Below are 20,745 nucleotides of genomic sequence, written 5' to 3' on the forward strand. Positions count from 1 at the left end.
TTCTCCATGTTACCTATAATTACTTATGATTTTGAGTGTTGAATGCCTGAATGTGCTTCCCAGGCCTGACTGATTAAATGGCGCCTCCTTACATGTTACACATGGTCGAGTTTGCATCTCTCCTCTTCACCAGCTTGAAGGAAGAAAGGATTTTATTGTGTAGGAGCCCATCTAGATAGACGAGACTGAGCTGGGGTCTGTTCCACCTCATGCGTCATCATCAGAACCACGTGCTGCATTCCGCCTCCGTCACAGGGTGATGCAAGGGGCCGAGTGAACACAGCTGGCTTCCTGTAAATTAAAGGAGACTCCGTCTCTCCTGGGCCCTTAAGAACGGAGAATTAAATGTGAGCTGTAATCCCAGAGAAGTTGACATATCCCTTCTTGAGGTTGTTTCTCATTGGTCAACTTGCTATCAGTGACATATTTGGTGCTCAGTAAATTCTAAATATGAATCGTTACACTAGATGGCCTAGAGTTGTTTTTATGGATTTACCTTCCTGCATATTTATGGAACTCAGATTCTGGGCACATTTTTCAGATCTGTAACAGCAAGAGAATTTAGAAAGAGCTCTGAATCTCACTGCCTTTGTTATTAGCTTCAGCAGCGGCAAAGGTGGGATTCACACAAACTTTTTAGACCTCAATAATGTTGTGCAGCTAAAGGTAAGACAGAAACAGACTCCTGCGTGAGACGTTCTAGACGAATGTTTTGTTGTACTCAAAGAACGTTGGTTTTACTGGCTAGTACGATATTCTCAGTGTGAGACATTCCATGTTTTCTTAGGCCTCTTCTATGAACCTGGGTCTGAAGGAAGGGATGCCAAAGAATGCGACCTCCTGACGCCCACCCAGCACAGCTCAGGGGCAACGGTGGGTCCTAACCAAACCCGTTGTCTTTGGTTTCTACGGTTTAAGATCAGTCTGCTTTCCCATGGATACATCTCTATTGCTTATTAGCAGATATAACTACTTAAGTGCGGAGAGGAGAAGGCAACCACACTCCAGCCAGCAAGTGTTCAGCCTTCTCCGGTGCCTCTGTACCCCTGCGAGGTGGGAGGGGCTTGGCCGACTCCCCCTCCCCTTCCCGCCCCCATCCCTACTTTCAGCCTATCCCCTTCCTTACTGTAGAGGGTGCCATGCTTCTGGGGACCTGACCACTTACAGTAAATTTGAGAAGGTGGAGGGGAATTCTAACAGGCACTGGGCTCCTCATCAGGTGTCAACAACCTATTCATGGAGAAAATTGCGTCCACTTCATGCATTCTCTTATTGCTACAAATAATGAATATAGTGAGTGCATCTTATCTTCATGATAATTGGTGAAATAAGAGTCAACTTAAAGTTCAGAAATCCCTGACGGCTGTTTCCGAGCAGCAGTCTGAGACTGAACAGTGGGCTATAGGGAAGTTCGGATCAACGACAAAATGAGTAGTTTGCTTTGTGGTGAGCTTAATGCCGTTTTCTCGAACAGCCGTACCCAGATATACTCAGATGAAAATATAGCAACTGAGGTGACCTTAGGCAACGTTTTCCTTTAAGGGGATGGGAAGCAGGAGATTTGAGGAACAGAAAGAATAGTTTATAAAGACCTTTCAGTCGGAAAAGAGTCACTTGGTTATCTTTTTAGTCTCAAACTTTGAGGAAATTTAAGTCTTACAAAAACTGTAAGATATCTGAGTTAAAGATCTGTCTCTGGGGTGATAGAAAGTTATCTGTTGATTAATTAGATAATCAAGATAGTTTATTCTGCAACTCTGTCTGGAGCTGAGCACCTCGGTGACAATGAGGACGGAAACTAGCCTCTGCCCTGAGGCAGTGTGGGAGGCGGACTTGCTGGTTCACATAGGCACTGGGGGGGGGGGGGTGCGGGCTGCAGAGCACAAAAGCGGCACCTTGAGGGGATGGGAAGGGAAATTCTTTGCATACAGCAAATGTTCACATGAGGAAAACACTGAGAAAGAGCCTCTGTGCTCGGTGTCGATTTTTGGTTTGACCTTCGCTTGCATCTTCTGTGACCTGCTGAGACCCTGTCACTTCCAGTGTACTCTGTGTCCTTTGCAACTGCTCCGGACGGAGGCCCCCTGTTGATTTACTTTACTGTCATTCCATCACTACTGGCCACGCAGGACAATGAAGTTGGCTCTGTGAACTACTGGGTGGATCACCAGGCTTTACCTTCATCTTGGAGTCTTGGGGCGTTAGGTCCTAGAATGATAAAGACACAGGATTACTGTGACTCTGTCTCCTCGTGTCCCACCCCCCCTTCCTTCTGGCCCCTAGCTTGTCCTTCCACCATTGTCAGAGGCAGTTCCTGCTTCTGCTTCCACCAATGCCATCGTCCCATTTCCTGTCTGGAGTATTCTTCCTCTAGTATTATCTGCTTCCTCTGTCTGGCTTCCAGTATCAAGGACAAGGGCGAAGAAATTCTCCACCCCATTGCTGCTCCTTCATCTCTAGGGTGGTAAATGCTAGTCCTTTGGGGCAATTGCCATGGCATTTCAAAATGAAAGAGGGAGGAGAAGGGGGGAAGATTCCACAATAAAATTATCTTAATTTGAGATGCAGACCACAACTGCAGAGAACATCTGTTTTGAAGTCTGATGTTGTCTCTGTAACCAAGAGCAGAGCAGGGCAAGATCAGAGGAGGGCCTCCGCCTTCCAGCAGATGAAACCACCTGCATCCTGGGGAGGAGCCAGGGGCCTGTTCTCAGGGGTACCGAGCACCTTGCTGCAAGCCTGGTTTTCTTCTTCTGCCGTGTCATTAAAGAACTCTGGTTCTCCTGCCATCTCTGCTAATGCCATCATCCCTCCACCTCCCCAGGAGGCCAATTTAGGACAACTTAAATTGGAATCCAAATTACACGACCCCCAAAGGCTCACAGGGCAGTGGGCCTTCTGCATTACCCCTGCCTGGGAGGGAGCAGCATTCCTGGGAAACATGCTCAGGCTGCCGCTCCGGGTGTGGGGGAAGCCTCAGAACCCTGCAGCCTTGCCTGGCAGCTGCCCGCCTCTTTCTGTGTGATTGGGGTCAGATTTGCTGCAAGCGGAATACGTGATGTCTAAACTGTGGATTTTAAAATGTGTCCTGGTCTGTGGATGGGGCCAATCCATCCCACATTGTTGGGGCTGCAGATGCAGCTGAATGGCTCATAATTACAGTCTAAAGAAACTGCAGACGGCAATGGAGCAAACCCAGACCCCTTTTCTCCTTACAGCCCATGCCAAACTGTCTTGCACAGGGAGTGATAGTGTAGTTGTCCTGTAATGTACTTGCCCCAAGTCAACACGTTCCGTGCAGAGAAGATGATTAGATTTCTAGAAATTGTCCGATCATCTATCTGTTCCTGTGTACATTGTACCCTGCTTCGTGTCTCAGGAGCGTCGGGCAACAGACCACGCTGAAGGGCAGTGACTTCTGCAGCAAAAGGGCCATCTGTAAATGTAAGGAGCTGCCAAAGGAGAAGTTTGATCATGGGTCCAGTTCTGGTCCTGATGCTGCCTTTTTCAGGCGGTGTGGCCTTGGGCAGAATGACTTCCTTATTCTCTCAAACTCATTTCCCACCCCCTCTGTAAATGGGAGGGCTGGGCTTGTCTCAGGTCTTTAAGAGACTCATCTAATTCCAACACACCACAACGCCAAGACCTAGGTTTCGTCTCCAAAGAGCCACCACACGTGATCTTCCTTCTGCATCGGAACCACAGCTTTTCTGTGATTCTTAAAACAAATACAAATGCACAGTGTTCTCTTCTGGTCAGGTAGTGCTGGAATTTCCCAACTGAGAAGGGTAACTTCTCAACTCAGGAGCTAAGGAGGAGGCTGGCGGAGCTTTTAGATTCAACGTGGCCATCCTCCCAATCTCTGCCTGGAGACAGCTCAGGTAAATAGGGGGTCCAACCTCTCTGCGAAGGATGGGATTTCTCCAGTATTCTACCTTGTACTGGATTGCAAAGGCAGAAACGGTGATTCCACAGTAACTGAGCACTCTTTCTGACCTCGACGCTGTGCTAATTTCTTTGTACGCGTTTCTCTCATTTAACCTTCCAAACCACCCTAAAAGGTGGGTGCTGTTATTATCCCTACTTAACACATGGAGGAGCTAAGGTTCAGGACTGTGTGACTTAGTGTAGTGATTCATCGGGTTAGTTGGTAGAGCAAGAGTTTGAACCTGAGCCTTATTCTGCAGTCTGTGATATCCACTTTCATCTTGGGTACGTATGGAGAGCTCTCCCCCAGGCAAATAGGTCCCAAGTCCTCCCCGCCCCACCGCCCTGCCGTCCCTCCTCCTGCTTCCCTCCTGACTGCCGCTCCCCTTCTTGCTCATTGTTTATTGTCCCATCTAAACAATAGCTAATGAGTCTGTATTAGTACGTGGTAGGGAGAGCCAGGGGTGATTTTACTCCCTGAAACAGAGATGAGGTTATGACACAGAAAAGGTTAAGTGGCTTTGGTGAGGTCACAGAGCCGGCCTGCATTCAGTCACAGCACCATAGGAGTCCCCGACTTGGGTTCCTGAATTGACCTTACGGCCTTTTGACATCAGAGTTTAATGAAGAGGCTTATTTGCATTTTTCTGGCACTCTCTGGTTTTCCATTTTACGGCTGCNCTCATTGTTTATTGTCCCATCTAAACAATAGCTAATGAGTCTGTATTAGTACGTGGTAGGGAGAGCCAGGGGTGATTTTACTCCCTGAAACAGAGATGAGGTTATGACACAGAAAAGGTTAAGTGGCTTTGGTGAGGTCACAGAGCCGGCCTGCATTCAGTGACAGCACCATATGAGTCCCCGACTTGGGTTCCTGAATTGACCTTACGGCCTTTTGACATCAGAGTTTCATGGAGAGGCTTATTTGCATTTTTCTGGCACTCTCTGGTTTTCCATTTTACGGCTGCTCGATAATGGGGACATGGAAGCCCCGGGCACGTTTCCACCCCCTGTGCTTTTTATCGCTCAGCTTATCGCACAGAGACCTCTGCTTCAGAGTCCAGCATTTGAAGCCTGTTCCTGCGACCGAGACGGTTGCCTTTTCTCAAAGAAAAACAACCACGAACTCGGACAGGTTGTTAATTGAGGAGCTTTTCTTCATTTTAAAAAGAAATCTTACCTTTAAACCAGTCAATTGACATCTGTGAGTCATCAACCTGTTCGGGATCAGCCGTTAGTGGTCTGAATGTTTTTGTACTTTACCTCTAGCAAAGCGTTTGTTAGCTCGAAGCCCAGAGGTCCTTTGGTTTGTCGAAGATCAAAATTCAGGAAATAGACAACGTGTTCTAGAATGCTTGGGGAGGGGAAGAGTCTGTCTTCTGCCACTTTGAAATCGGGCGTATTTTAGTATTTAGTTTTTACTGAAGTTGGGGTGGAGTCAAGGGAGGAATCTGACTGAGAAAGTGGGCTTGTTTATTTCCTTGCATACCCCAGGAGAGTCTTATAGAAGTCGGACTATTTTCTTCATGCAGCAAGTCCAGTTCCACACCACTATCCCTCAACTTCTGCAGCCTTTATTTTTTTGATTCTTATTGACAGGATGTTCTGGGTTTAGGAAGCCTCAGCACTTGCTGGATGTAATTCCCCGAGACAAAAGGAATGCTTAAAAAATACAGTTCTGTTTTCTCCCAAGGTCGGGGGGAACAGAATTCCACATTACACCAAAAGCTAGGAAGTAGATTTTTCTTGCATGCCTTAAAATCAGATATGATCTAGGAACAGCTTGCCAAGTAGAAGCCAAGGCTCGGATGATCTTGTTTTGCTGGTGGGGAAACCGAGGCACAAATGAACTGAAGTGACGGGAATGCTGGGAAATTAGAAATTCTGTTGTGCCACGCGAGAAAAAGGGCAGACCTACACGCCGAGTCATTGACACTTTTTAGTTCACCTCCACGAGCCAGAGCATGTCAAACTCACTTGATCTTTGGCTTAGAAAGAGTTGATGGCAAAGCAGAAGTCTACACGACCAGGAAGTTGATAGCTCATCACTTGACGGACGCATATTTATGGAACATCTGCCGCGTATCAAGCACTGGGATTGGCATTGCTTTAAAAGATACGGTAAGACAGGAATAGCATCTAAAGTCCAGAAGAACATTTAGAAATATCTACTTGCATCCTAAAGAGAACAAAATTTTCATTGATCAAAACTGATTGATCAGGTTGACACTTGCAATATTCGAACTTGTGCATGTCAGTGCATCTTGTCCTAAGGGAGGTTTCAGCCAGAAGGTTAAAGGATAACTTTTGATAACATCTATACTCATGATTAGCTCATGGTGATGGGACTTTCTGGGAGGTCTCTGGTGGCTCCTGGCTACCTCCCCAACCTGGCCATGTTGCCAGTCTAACTCCTCGGCTAGCACTTTCACATGGTTTGAATCTCTGTGCTTCAGGACTGCTGGGTTGGAGAAGTGTGACCGTCATGTTGAGTTGTCGTCACCGTGGAAGAACTGAAGGAATACACCCCCACTGCTAGAATGGAAAGTGTTTACAGTTTAATCAGGGAGGGCTCTATGGGCATCTCATTTGGGGTGGTGGATTGGTATTAGAAGCGTGTGGGCTAGCCTGGAAAAGAAAGTTGCAGAGCCCACTGGAGAAGAGAGAAAGAACTTGTTCTGAGGAAGCTTTTGAAAATAGAGAAGTCCTCTTACTTGAATGAAAACAAAACCCCTCATCTTCTTAAAACAACATCAATGAAACAAAATTTCTCAAAGCAACACTTGATTTGCTCAGTTCTTCTGCTAATGTATTCCTAGTGGGTAAGGTAGGGTTGGCTTAAGATTTCTTTTCTTCGCGGCTCATTTGGATGTGTGAATGCACAATTCATTCATCAGCTGTTTCCCTCAGCTTTTCCCAGGATCAGAAATGTCTGTTCTTGTCATCTGGGGGCCAGCATTGTTTTCTCATACCTTTTGGAAACACAGCTGCATTACAACAATCCTTCAAAAATTAAGGATGGGATGATCCCACACAAGTATTTTCCTCTGGTTACTGAAGGAGGGGTGTGATTTGAAGTTTGAACCAGAAGTTCAAGATTTATTATACTTTCTATTCTTGGTTCCTTCCCTCATTTGCTGGGGGAGAGCCTCCAAGTTAGAATGCTTCAGGGAGACTAAGCCGGGATTAGATGAAGGTAAACAGGTGTATTACAGTTTACCCAAGGCAGAAGTTACAGTTACAGGCATGTGTGGGAGTTCACCGCAATGTCTGCTTAGAAATCGGGAAAAAAATCTATTAAAATAGCTTTCTCCAAAGATGTTCAGAAAAATTACATTTAATCTTCTAGTTACTCAAAGATAGAGCTCAAAGTCTGGTCCTAGCTATAAATATGAGTAGAGGTATGAGCCTCTCTATCTACTGATTATGTTAATTAAGACTAACTATCTCCACTTATGATAACCAGTGTATCAGTGGCAAGCCATTAATTATTCAGGATCCTGTTGTGGTGTCCGAAGTGTTTTCAGTTCCCAAATGGAACGGGGGCTCTGCACTGTCGTTCTGTCTTGGACGATGTACTCCAGAAATTCAAAACCACGGGGCCTCTGCATCACTTTTTGGGGGCCGGGCTGGTGGTAGGGTTCATCTAATAGAGGTAGTCCTCAGTTTTATCTGAGAGGAGAAGCTGTGAAAAGGAAGGGCGAAACGTGGGCCAACGGTGAGATAATCAGAGGGATGGGACACAGCTTTCTCCTGTGCCAGCACCGCTGTGGGGAAAACTGAAGCTTGTGGAAGCCCAAGACTGATTCTAGTCTGGGCTGTTCTGCACTCTCCCAATCTCATGCAGCAGAATTTGGGCCTCTGTTTTGGGGTCTCCGGTAGGCTGCCTTGGGCTTGATGCTTATCAAGGGCAGGTCCATCTATTCTTGATTGCGCTGGTAGATTCTGAAAGGGTCTCCAGAAACACCATTTCGATTGATTCCTGACTCACGGGTTGGAGTCCAGTCTCTCTAAAGCCCCCCGAGGACACTGGCTCGCGAGTGTCCTGCGCCTACTTGCACGCATAACCCCTTCCTGGCATGCTTCACGTCCTGTGTGTCAGTCTTTGTGAATGAATGATGTACACGCACTTCGAAAACTATGCTGCTACCGGGAGAGGGCCTGAGCGAATGACCAATCCCTCAAGAATGCGTGGAGAATCAGGGGGACTTTTCCGATGTGGTCCGGGAGTCTCCGCACGCAGCCCACTCCCGGCGACCCTGAGCCTCCGCGCTCTGGACACCACCGGCAGAGCCAGGGCGCGCACCATTCCACACCTACCCCTCCTCGGCCTTGCTGCGGTGTCCTAGGGGAGCGGGAGCCGGCTGCCGGGCGCTCCGCCCACCTTTCTTTCGCTTTGGGCGGCCGCTGGCGATTGGCCGCGGGTCCTGCCAGCCACCACCCGCCCCGCCCCTCCCCGCGGCCCCGCCTGCCCTCCCCCCTGCGGAGGTCCTGGTGGGGCGGGGTAGGGGTGGAGGATGAGGTTGGGGGGGTTGAGGCGGGCAGTGGGGAAAGAGGCGCAAACCCGGCGCCTGGCTCGGCGCAGAGAGAAACGCCCTAAAGAGGAGGGAAGAGCGCGCGCGGGAGGGAGGGCTCCGGGGAACGGGGACGAGCAGAGGCAGCCTGCGGCGGAGAGGAGGGAGCGGGCACCGGCGAGGAGGGAGCGCCGCGGCACAGGCGAGCCTGGGACCCGGAGCGCGCAGACTTTCCCGCAAAGTGCCAACTTCGTTAGAGAGTGCCGGGCGCTCATCTTCTGGGCGCGGGGGAAAGGCGGCGAGAATTTGAGATTTTTAGTGAAGAAAATTGGATCGCTCTCGTCCCCTTTCCCCTGTTACAAATCCCCATTAAAAAGACAAACAAGAATAAAGAGCAAACTTGCCATCATCCTGTCTGTCCCCTACTCCTGGCACCATGAAGGCGGCCGTCGATCTCAAACCTACTCTCACCATCATAAAGACGGAAAAAGTGGATCTGGAGCTTTTCCCCTCCCCGGGTGAGTGGTGACGGCTGAGGCGCACAACCCAGTTCTCGGCCAGGGTCTCCCCGCTCCTCCCCGCCTAGCAATTTCCTTCCAGGCAGCGCGTTTCTGCCTGCGGGCGAGGCTGGTGGCAGCTGGAGAGAGGAAGAGGAGGACTGCTGGTGGCCAGAGACCCTGGTTTGGGGGGTGGTATTTATTTTCACAGCTGTGGTTTTGTGAGGAGTGGGGGAAAGCTTATAGAATGTTCAACGCCTGCATTCCCGTTTCTTTATTTTTCCAAATGAGCGAGAACCGTCTGGCTTCATCCCCAACGTTGAGGGGGATGAACACTGTCGCAGAAGATATCAATCCCCTCACTCTGTGTCCCCCCCGAAAAGGACCTGGATGGGGGGCCCTGGGCAGTAAGAGGGGAAAAGGTGTCTAACAGGCTGGCCCTCAAGGGCATTTTCACATGTCTTGCCTTCCTGAGCTCCCTGTCACATGCCCCTTTGCTCTCTACCTCCTCTTTTCTGGAGGGAGGACGAGTTGATGGGAGGAGAGTCCAAAGGCACGTCTTAACTTCAGGGCACATACTGATTCTTTTCATGCAGATTACTCACTTTATCCATCTTTCTAATCTACCATAAATTTGCCCTCTGGTGCTAAAGATTTGTTAGAAGAGGGAAAACATCCCAACACCCATCATGACTTTGCGTCGTCTTGGGTTAAGTGGGTGGTGGTGTCCTCCTCTTTGATTTGAAGGATTTTTTAAAGAAGAAAGGGATAGAAAAGAAATTTCATTTTGTCTTAGCACGATTTTTGGTGCTAAACAGTTTAATGGAGTCTGACACTCCATTATTCATGGAGTCAATGCAGTTTAAGAAGAAAAGATGATTTCTTTTAGGATAGGAACCGCCAGTTATCCTTGGAGATTAGTGATCCTGGAGGTAAAGCTATGTAGAAGGATACAGAGGGAAGGTGATGCTTTCTGGAAAATAATTAACAGCGACAACGTGCTGCTGTGTATCAGCTTATCAATAAGTTGAGCCGCTGCTGCTCCCGGTGGCTTTCACTTAATGCCTCGGCCATAATGAGTTGCTTATTCGAACTCTTTCTGTATCTGCTTCAAGTTTCCACACAAGCCAAGTCTCTGTTTTGTCGTTTGGAGACCCTTCAGAAATGTTAGTGAAGACACGGCGTGTCCTCTGCTCTTAGACGCCCTGCTCAACCCCAGTATTGATCACTGGGAAGCGCACAAAGGAGGCTGGGGCTTGTTTGTGTCACGCGGATGATGATGGAGGGTCAGAGCGAGGCTGACATCATCTGGAGCCATAGGCACATTTGTGGCACTTAAAGCTACGATTCAAAAATGATGTTGCGAAGACAGTCTCATTTGGGGGTTCAGAGAAGCCAGAATTAAGTTCTTTAGTCGCAACTGATTCAAACCATATATACAAGAAGTGACAGGGGAGTTCTTCGCAGAGATACGAACTCAGCTAACAGGTCTTCCCCTTCAGAATGGCTTAGTTGTGTGAGTGTTCACAGATTCGGTCATTGTGGAATATCGTATAGATGTGTCAGTTCACACCCCACGGTGGGTCCTGTGTGCTGGGGATGAAATAGTGGCTCTAATACATGTTTTAGGTGACACAAAAACAGCTAGGCAATTTTGAAGGGAACTGAATGTTCAATATTAGGGATTTGTGTATCTTATGCTGTTATTTTGCTTATTGATAAAAAATAAACCCCGAGTATGGAACTTCCGTTGGTTTTTCCATCTGTAAAATGGGTAGAGTAAGGCCTAATGCAATGGTCACATCCATTATAAGAAGCACCTTTATTTGCTTCTCTTTTTCGAAAAAGGCTTACAAGCCACTGGTTAGGTTTTGTAAATGGCCTTCCATGCAATACAGTTTCAACTGGTTAAAGAAATTGGGCAGTCATTGAAATGAAAATCTGCCATTTGTTATATTTCTGGCACTGTCTTGGGGAAAAGAAAGGAAGAAAATTGAAAATACATGTACAGAATACAATAACCAAGTTTTAGTTAATTTACTTCTGGGTGTTTAGAAACGTGTGAATATGACACCCATACCTTAGAGAGGGAAGAGGGAAACAGAGGCACAGAGAAGGTAAGAATATCTAGCGAGCCAGCTACTGAAGTAAAATGAGCCCATGTTTCCATGTTTCTAACTTCGCAGTGTGCCCTTGCCTTGAGTGGTACCTTTGAAAAGCTCGGGGAAGAAACTTCAGTTGCGACTTTAACTTGCAGGTGAAAGGAGATAAAAAAACACTGGTCTGACTGCCTGCTTTTATGGTGGGAGGAGAAGACACTGGCTAAGTGAGGATTTGCTTTGCCCATCAGACCATGCAGGACATGTGTTTAAAGTTTAACTTCTCGCAGCGTGGCTGTGTGTCTACAGCTGTGACTTACATATTTGTCAGAATGATTCTTTGGGGTGTTTAGTTTCTTATGCGTGGGGACGACTGGTTTGGGATCTTATCTGGTTTAAATAATTAAACCAGGTTGCCCCACCCTGGCCCCCACTCCCATTATGTGAGAGTTAAAGTCAGGCGGGAGGGAGGCGGGGTGTAGAGACAGGACTGCTGGATCACCTCTTTGCCTGTCTCTGTGGATAGGACTTGGTCAAGGCCCTTTATTTTAGATTGAGACCTCACAGGGGTTTTGACAGCTTTCAGTACCAAATTCACATGCATGTACATTGATACTGAATGTTTCTTCTGAGTGGCAAGATGTACCATGTTGATTGCAGTGTGTGATGACAGGGGTCTCAGATCTTAAATGGGCTAACCGAACAAAGCTATTGAGTGCCCATGGAGTTCCCTCCTGGCGTGGACCTTGTAGCTTAGGGGTGGGGGGGGGCGGGCTGGGGTGCAGAGCAAATACATTCCCAAGCCTCTTCATTTTTTCTCTCCTTTGCACCCCNTGAGACCTCACAGGGGTTTTGACAGCTTTCAGTACCAAATTCACATGCATGTACATTGATACTGAATGTTTCTTCTGAGTGGCAAGATGTACCATGTTGATTGCAGTGTGTGATGGCTGGGGTCTCAGATCTTAAATGGGCTAACCAAACAAAGCTATTGAGTGCCCATGGAGATCCCTCCTGGCGTGGACCTTGCAGCTTAGGGGTGGGGGAGCTGGGGCGCAGAGCAAATACATTCCCAAGCCTCTTCATTTTTTCTCTCCTTTGCACCCCACCTTCCTGGTGAGGTGAGGGCAATACCCAGGGAAGAGCGGGGGTTCTGATTCTGGCTGCGTGCTGTGTTACAAAAATGAAAAGTTTTGGTCCCCTTCCAACCCCGGTAGATGATGTCCTTCCTTTGGGGACCTGCATTGTCCTCAGAGATAGGGAGGAGCTTTGTCCCTCTCCCGGTCTCTTTTATCAGTCCCTGTGTGGACAAGAAAGGAAGGCAGAGTAGCCCAGGCTACTAGGATCGCTTGCTCACTGTACTTCCAGATCCCCGAGGACCACACTCCATTAATGACTAAAGAGTCCAGCGGTTCAGGGGTGGGATTCTGGAGCCAACCTGTCTGAGTTTGAATCCCAGCTCTGCCCCTTACCAGCTGCATGACTCTGGAAAAATTGCTTAATCTCTCTGTTCCAGCTCCGGCATCTCTAAAATGAGTGTGATACTTGTTCTACTTCACAGGTTGATCAGAGAATTAAATCTATTAGTGTGTGCAAAATCTTAAAACAGTGCCTGACCCATAGTAAATTATATTTAACGGCCGACTGGAAAACAAATCGACAACAGCAAAAATGACCCTGATTGGTGTAGAATTTTCAGGGGGCCCTTGAAATGTGTGATGGGGGCCGTCACTATATGACACACCTCTTTGCTCACACTCATTCTGTGCTCCAGGGAGCAAACTCTGGGATGGGTAACTCTCAGAGTGTCAGAGGATCTCCAAGTCTTGACTCTTGGAGCCAAAGGCGCAAGGGTCAGTTGGTTACTTTGGGTGATGGGCTTTGTCAATGCTACTAAAGGGCAAAAACGCCACCAAGACTAGAGGCCATGGGGATATTTGCAGGGTTGATGGAAAAGTAGAGTATTTCAATTATGCAGACTTGAGAAATGCATCGTGTCCAGTTATTATAAAGTATCTCACATTTTATTTATTTATTTGGTTGGCAGAGCTTGCATTCCTGGCATTTTTGGTTGGTTTGTATTGCTGTTTTTTTTTTTTTTTTTGGTCTGTGTAACTTTTTTTCTTTCTTAAAGAGACCAGACCACCCTGGAGGAGATCACCTCCTTTTAGGAGACAAAACAGCCATGCTCAGCCTCCCAGAGCTCAGCTTACTCTGGCCTCCATCAGAATTTCTGCAAACCCAGAGCTGGTTTGGTGTAGGTCAGGATTTTTCAAGAAAGTGGGGTTCTCTATTTCCCAAAGCACAGATAACTCTACAAAGGCTGCAGCAGCAGCACGAATAGACGCCCATCTGGGTTGTGGAAGGAATGACCCACGGCTGTGGTGGCACTCCGGGAGCTTACAATGAAGGTAGATTCGGGCATTTACCAGTTATAGGGTCTTCCGGAAGCACATAATGAGCCTGCCTTACGTACTTGGCACTTGAACACAAAATTGCACGTTTACATTCCACACTAACTCTGGGGTGGGGGAGGCCTTATTTTATCTATTTTGAAATGAAGGAAATGATATTCAGAGAGGTGCACAACTTGCCCAAGGCCACACTGTTAGAAAATTACAAACCGATGAGCTGTTGCAGGCATTTTGTGCTTAAAGTAAAAGCACAGTGTTATTCATAGAAACTCTGGACATTGAAAGCGGGGAAGGGGAGGGGCGTATGAGAAGGCAGTGATGGTTGGTGCTTTGGGGGTTGAAGAGGGTCGGTCTCCCAGCTACCCTGCCCGACTCCCCTGAGCCTGGGGAAAGGGTCTCTCCATGCACTGTCTCCAGACCCGGCAGTCAGGTGTGCTGCTTTAGGAAGATGCAGTAAGGTTCAGCAATGCTTGCCTGCAATCACCAAGCAGAGGACCAGGGTTCTTAACTTCCCAGTGAATTCTGACATGTTCACTCTTGCAGATAGGGAGGTGATTGTGTTCACTTCCAAGAACACATCTTCCCCAGAGCTTCCCGATTCTGCTAGCTTATCCCTTTCATCATGGGCACTGCTCTGCACATCATCTCACAACCTCGGTGACAAGAGACACAGATCAGCAGCGAGTTCACTTTCTTTATTCGGTTGTAGTTTAATTTTTCTGTTTGCAAAGAGGCCAGAGGTACCTACATCTGCTGATCTGCCATCTACACAGTAATTTTTTGTGTTTCTGAAATTTAGTGTTTCCAAGTCCGTTTCATGGGTCAGGGCTCACCGTTTGTAGTTACTCTGGCACAAGAGTGAAAGTGAGCCCTAGGAGTCAGCCTGGCTACTGGTCTGAGGGTAAGGTATTGGCTCCTCCATCACTGCCCAATGGGAGCATTTTCTCCAAATAATTAACATCCTTGGGCCCACAGTCATCACAGAAGAATTTGTATATAGTTGCCCTGTTTCTATCTGGCTGTTCCGAAATGAAATGTTGGCCCCATGTCTCTGCTTAGACAGAATCTCTGGTGGGATTTGTCTCTATGTTAACAACATTCTAGGTCTCTTCTTTGCTTATAGCTGTTAAGCCCTTAACTCAGGGTTAGGAATGCCAAGACAATCCTTAAATCTATCATCTTCACTTGCCAAGTGTCTATAGCTAATTTTTGCTCTTCTCAGTTGGGTTAAAGATATCTCCTTTCATACTGTCAGTAGATGTTTTTCGAACTGCACAAACAGGCTGTTCCTTCTTGGCTCCCTCTCTGAAGCCCTGTGTCTATCTGTGTTACCTTTTTAATTTAATTGTGCAGTTTATAGTCTCCATGCAGATACAGAAAGAAATTGGTCTGTAGTGTAGGTTGCAGGAGATCCAATTTCATTGGCAGGGAGCCATGCTTACAGGCACACTTGAAATATTGCTGTTCAAGCCGTAAATATTTATTGATTACTTGGCCAACTTCATTATATTTCCCAGGTGCGTTCCAGTTTCTGCTGCTTGGGTGCAAACCTGTTATTGACCCTTTCAAATGTGGCTTCTTAAGGCCCTATCAACATTTTTCAGTTCTTTTCTGTAGCATTTAGCTCTTTCTCTGAAAATTGTAAAACATTGACCCAAATCATGCTCTAAGACCTAAAGTAGCATTGCAGAGTTTTAGGCTATTGGCTTGCAGATCTCCATGGCATATGGATTGGGAGACCTTATACTTTCCTCTCCAAACCGTGACACTGTGGAGAGTGTAATGGGCACCATTACTAATTACACCAGAACAATAGACATAAACTGGCAAAGAAGGGTCAACTATCAGACACCGAATTTGAATGATAATACCCCTTTAATGTCTACTCTTAGCTGCTAATCTTAGGATTCAGACTATCCAAAGTAAGCAAAGAGGGCAGACTAAGAGTTTGAAGCGGTTCAAGTGCAATGTGGTTTCCCCCCACCCAGCCCTGGGGCATATTTTGAAGTGTTTTTGACGTATAATATAATATTTCTCAGTGCCTGAGAAGCAACTAAAAAATCAACCTCAAACAAGTTCACTTCAAGCATCTGAAACCTCTTGGTAGCTTTGGGGAGCAGTGCTAAGCTGTGAATTTTTGTTTTGCAAGGTTCTGCGGAGTAACTGTAAACTTTTTGCATGGAGGGAGGGGCGGGGGTGGGAGAGAGAGAGCTTTTGAGTAGGGGGTGTTATCATGACACAAGTGAAGACAACTAAAGTGGTTGTTTTCTGTTTCAATGCTTATCCAAGGTGAGAAGTTCTGTTGAGATCAAATAGGGCCAGAAAAGAGCATTGTTTGGTATCATTCAAGTAGGTAAAACTACAAAGTGCAAAGCAAGCCCTTCATTTTTTAGAAAAGGAGGAAGGGAATGGTGGATTTCATTGCAACATCCCTTCTGCCTAAAAAAAGAGAAACAAAGAAGAATGATACCTAGAAAAGAGTAAGAAAGGATAGATGAACCAATGCAACAACCAAAGAAGAATCAAAAAAGAGATGGAAGCATGTGAGTGACATCTCATAGACTTTTGGGAGAAACCCTCCTGTGGGCCAAGAGAAGGAAGCCTAAGGGCAGGAACTATGTGAGGGCATTTGGCATCTCAGGATGAATTTTGCCTTTGAAAGAAGGGAGAAGTTCAAGGACAGAGCAGTGTTGTTGAAGAGGCCTGACGGGCCTTGTTTGGTAGCATGACTTCACCTCCCACTCAGACTGTTAGTTGTCGAAGCCTCCATATCAGTTGATCAGACGAAGCGTTAAACCTCAGAGATGGTGACAGAATCAACCAGGTCCATATTTTCCAGGTGCAAATGAAAAAAAGAAAGAATCTAGGTCAGGGCAGGGAATTCCTAAATCTGGTAAATCTTTGAAGTACTTAGGAACCTCTGCTCTCGATTAATGACATTGTTGTGCAACTACAGTTTTGTGCTATGGTATTTCATTACTTATCATTAAAGGTTTAAAATCAGAGTGTGTTGTGGAGTCTAATTTTAAAATAGCCTTCAGAAAATGAATTGCAGGAGATTTCTGGCAGAGGTCTTACGTGATGACTTTTATACTTCTGGTATTTATACATTTTTCTATTTGATGTTCTTTGCCTAGATTTAAGTTAATGTTATACATTATCCATAGGTTGTCTTCTACCACTGAAATAGCAATGAACTGCATGAAATGCAATGAGAATTCATGAATGATAAGGGCACACCTGTCAGCTTAGTGGGAGTAAATACAGTGTACAGAATGAGCAGAATGACCGCTCTGGGGGCTCACCAATGTCTGGAGACCTTGATTCTAGCCCTGGCTCTGCAACTATTTATTTCTGTGACCTTGGATCTCATGTTCTTCATCACTCAAGAAAAATTAACTGGAGAAGGTGGCCTATAAGCTTTCTCTTAACGCTGACTTTTTGTGACTCTAACATTAAAAATAATTAAAACTTCCAGAGAGCATACACTGTATTCAAGTGGTAGGCAAAGTGGTTTACCTTGTCCCCCCAATTCTGTTAACCCCCAAATTCTGTTAACCACAATGCAGCCCTCCCTGGGAGAATTTTTAGCCTATCTGTGTAGGTTCCCTTTCATAGACAGAGATGTTAGAAATTGTGACCGGCCTCGCCGACAGTGACAGAAACCAGCACCTGGTCCCAGGTGATGTTGGACCAGGAGTCATGCTTCCCCCTTGGTCCCCCTGCATGAAACAGCTTCCTTTTTCCATAAGCCTTTGCTACAGTTGCAGCGGAAAGGAGCTCTGGTGCGGGGCCCGGTCTGGAGGAAGGAGATGGAGGTTAGGGGTCCGGGAGGTGAGGCAGCCAGCCCCAGCTGCATCCTCAGGGCTGAGCGTGTGGTCTGAGCCGAGAGCTTATTTCATTGACGCTGCCCCTTCTCAGTGCACTGCTGTCTACATAAACAGCTCCCTCCTGCAGCGGGAATGCATTCTGCCGAAAGCCACCTTGGTGCCTCTTCCTGACATACCCGTGGAGTCAGGGCCCCTGCCTCCTGTTTGCACAGAGGGAAGGGCCCAGGCCCACTTGTTTCTGGCCGCTCACAGAACGCTGTCTGCGCAGCAGCCAGTGACCCTTGAGCAGGTCTGGACCGGACCGCCCACAGAGTTTGGGCAGACAGGATACCCCCTGCCTTGGTTTCCCCAGCCATGCAGGAAGCTGCAAGTGTGTGTCGGGGTGGGGCAAGCTTTTCAAAGGCTTCTCTGCCGCAGTGGCAGCATGCCCGCTCACACACGGTTGTTATCTGAGAATCATGTTCTTGATGTTGTTTCTGTGTTTGGAGGAAGGCCCATCACAGTTGCCCTTTTCTTCTAGAAGAAGAGACCTAAGATCAGCATGCTGGCTTTGGGGAAAAACAAGAAAAACTGCCCTGGATACCAGGGTCAAATTTAACATCCACTCACCTTTCCCTTTCTGTTTTGTTTCCTTTCTCTTACTGGGTGCTATCTTATGAATGCGTTAACTTATGAGTGTGCCCCAAACTTTATTATTTGACCCTAATCCCTAATAGCTAAGTGTTATTCTCACTTCACAGATGAAGAAACTAAGAGGTTAAACAACTTGCCCAAGGTCACACAGCTGGTGCACCGAGGAGTTGAGGTTCAAGCCCAGCTACAGCTAACTCTAAAGTTCCCTCTTGGCTGCCTCCAGGGTGCTTAGAGATACGTGTTTGGATGCTTGTTGAATTTGGGCAGATACTGAGGTCTGTTGGTGCTAACTGCATACCAGTTCACTTAACACTGGGCTATAACCTGGTAGCAGTTTGCAGTTTGCCGTGTGACCGTGTCCCGTTCGAGCCTCAGAGTAACCCTTTGAGCTGCCAACATTTTACAAACAGGAAGACTGCAGATCAGCGACGCTGCTTGTTTTCTGAGGTTACATGGTAAGTGGCCATGCTAGACCGTGAGGCGAGTCTCTAACCCCCCCCGTCATTTCCATTCAGACCCCCACATTTTAAATGTTTCCTTGGTTCGATGAGTACATCGTGTAGTCACTGTGACAATAATAACAATAGTAAAGAACAATAACAACATGAGCTAGAGGTCAGAAATGTCAACAAGACACCCTTTTCTCTTTTGCTAGACATGGCTTCCCCTACTTATTCTATACGTAGTCAGTCCCACACACATTAATTGAGCTTTGAGTGGGTGGCGCAGATCACTGTGACATAGGATCAGGAAAAGTGGCAGAGTTTTCCAGGGGGTCAGGGTACTGGCCAACCTTTAACTAAGATGGCAAGTTAGTTTCTCAGGAAGTAAAAAAAAAAAAACAAAAAAACCCAAACGTGAGTTACTTCATAGGCTACTAGACAAATATGCAATTTCCCTCTGGTGTAGCTTGTCCTTGGACTTTGAGAAATACTTTTTTTTTGTCTTAAGAGTTTTGAAAAGAATTCCTGTCCTACCTGTATTTCTTATGTTGAAATATAGGGTGTATGGCTTTGGTCTTCTGTGACTCAGTTTACTTTTTGTAGCAAACAAAGTCCACTTTTAATGACTGGTAAGACCTCCAGTAACTGGAGGAGCACTTGGGGAAAGAACAAAACAAAACCCCAAACCTTTGAATTTCATGCTGCATGTCATGGGAAAGAAAGAATTGTGCCGGAGGAGCAGGTAAGAATTGATTACAGATGAGGGAGCTTCCCTCCTGTTAGTTTCTTTTCCGAGTAGGGGCATTTGCCACGGCACCAGCTATGTACACAGAGTTTAGCAAAGTTATATTAGATTATCTCCCTAAAGCAATGTATTGCTCCTTGGCAAAAAATTAGGTCCTCTCCCATTTTGTTTTGTTTGTTCTGGAAACCAGAGCATCCCAAGGTCAACCCACAGATTGTAACACTGACAAGTAGCCTGCTGGCATGTTACGGTCTCCTTGAGAGTAAGCATAATTCTAAGTGGCCTGCAGTGCCCTTGGGGGCTCCGGATGACAGGGGAGGAGGTGGGAATGGGAACTAGGGGGTGGTACACCTGGTTGCAGCAAAAAAATGGAGGTGATAGGTTTATGTTTGTTACGTTTGGATCTGGGCACTAACTTGGACGCCGGGAAAACTCAGGCTCGAAAAGCAAATCTTAGCCTGTCTCCTTAAATGGGGGTGGGGGGAGGTTTGGGCCTCTGGCTCACCCCCTCCTTGTGAATCGTTTGACCCTTTTCTCTGCCAACAACTGGGCAGGTCTACTTATAAGTGGCCATCTTTTTACGTTTTATTGCCTGGCTGAGAATCAGGACCCTTGAATCTGTTTTTACTCTGAGCTGCCAGATGATGGCTACATCTCTGACTCTCCTCTGCATTCTGGAAAAAGGGCGCTCCCTGCAAGGGAGCTGCCTTTCACTGTGAGACAGCGGAGAGTTAATGCGTTCACATTTAGAAAGTACTCCGGAGTCACTGGTGATGCCAAGAGAATTCTTGAATTAGCGAGAGGTATGATACAGAGTGTGATGAGCACATACAGACTCTCCAGGGTGAGTCATGCGTGTGTGTACAGGAAATGCATCCTAGATTTCACAGAAGATCAAGAGTTCAATCTTACACCTTTCTTGCCTCCTAATGGAAACCAAATGTTCTTCAAAACTGCTGGGTGCTTGTTTTTGGTCTCTGTGTGTATCTGTCTTCAGTTGGGAGGGGTGAGAGAAGTGAAACTCATATTTATAGAGTATCTACCATGGGTCAGGCACTTTGCAAGGTGCTTTACACAAACAATCACGTTCTTCAAACGGGCCTATGAAGATAAATTGCATCTTGGAAAAGCTCAAATAATGCCCCAAGGTCATAGAGCTTTCCAGTCACAAATTTGAACTTAGATCTTTCTAATTGCAAAGTCCTACAAACTTAGAATCTGTTTGGAGAGAAAATTTGCTCATATTCTCATCAGAGACTTTGTTCCTTGCAGCATTCTTCTGTGTGGTGGCTTTCTGGGCTCCTCATTATTATCAGGGTAAGAAAGAAAATATTCAGTATGTCTATAAATACCGACCCTTGGGATATGTAATAGAGAGAAAGCCAAGAAAACAGTTCATCTAATTACTACTGGTCCTTTCCTTATTCAAAAAGGATAAACAGAAAGCGTCTAACTAAATTTACCAAACTTGTGCTCAGCATTGGTGCTTTGGCTCCCATTTTCCAGACTGGGGAACCAAGGAATGAAGTAAGAGCTCCTGCCACACTTGAGAATTCTCCAGGAAGAGGATATTCAGAGGCACAAGTCTAGGCCTTGAGGCTACTTGATGTAACAGGAGTGTCTGCAGAAAAACAAACACACAC

The 20,745-nt window shown here is 46.6% G+C and overlaps 1 protein-coding gene and 1 long non-coding RNA gene across 5 annotated transcripts in view; both read left to right on the forward strand.

Annotated features, from left to right (window-relative positions):
• The window catches only part of ETS1 (ETS proto-oncogene 1, transcription factor), a 128,394-nt gene that overhangs the window by 55,798 nt on the left and 51,851 nt on the right, over positions 1 to 20,745 (forward strand). For 2 of the 4 annotated variants that reach the window (XM_037038299.1, XM_037038301.1), the window contains exon 1: positions 8,489 to 8,959. The exons of the other annotated variants lie outside the window; for them this stretch is intronic. In XM_037038299.1, coding sequence (XP_036894194.1) covers positions 8,878 to 8,959 — 82 coding nt within the window. In that variant the 5' untranslated portion in view covers positions 8,489 to 8,877. Of the gene's footprint in view, positions 1 to 8,488; positions 8,960 to 20,745 lie in introns of those variants that run through there. 4 annotated transcript variants of the gene reach the window in all.
• Positions 8,995 to 10,938, forward strand: LOC118981507 (uncharacterized). Its single transcript, XR_005065354.1, has 2 exons — positions 8,995 to 9,360; positions 10,139 to 10,938. It is a non-coding gene; the product is annotated as an uncharacterized LOC118981507 (long non-coding RNA).

The sequence above is a fragment of the Sturnira hondurensis genome, unplaced genomic scaffold (assembly GCF_014824575.4).
Source record: "Sturnira hondurensis isolate 20B ecotype Veracruz unplaced genomic scaffold, ASM1482457v3 Scaffold0024152, whole genome shotgun sequence".
Taxonomy (NCBI): domain Eukaryota; kingdom Metazoa; phylum Chordata; class Mammalia; order Chiroptera; family Phyllostomidae; genus Sturnira; species Sturnira hondurensis.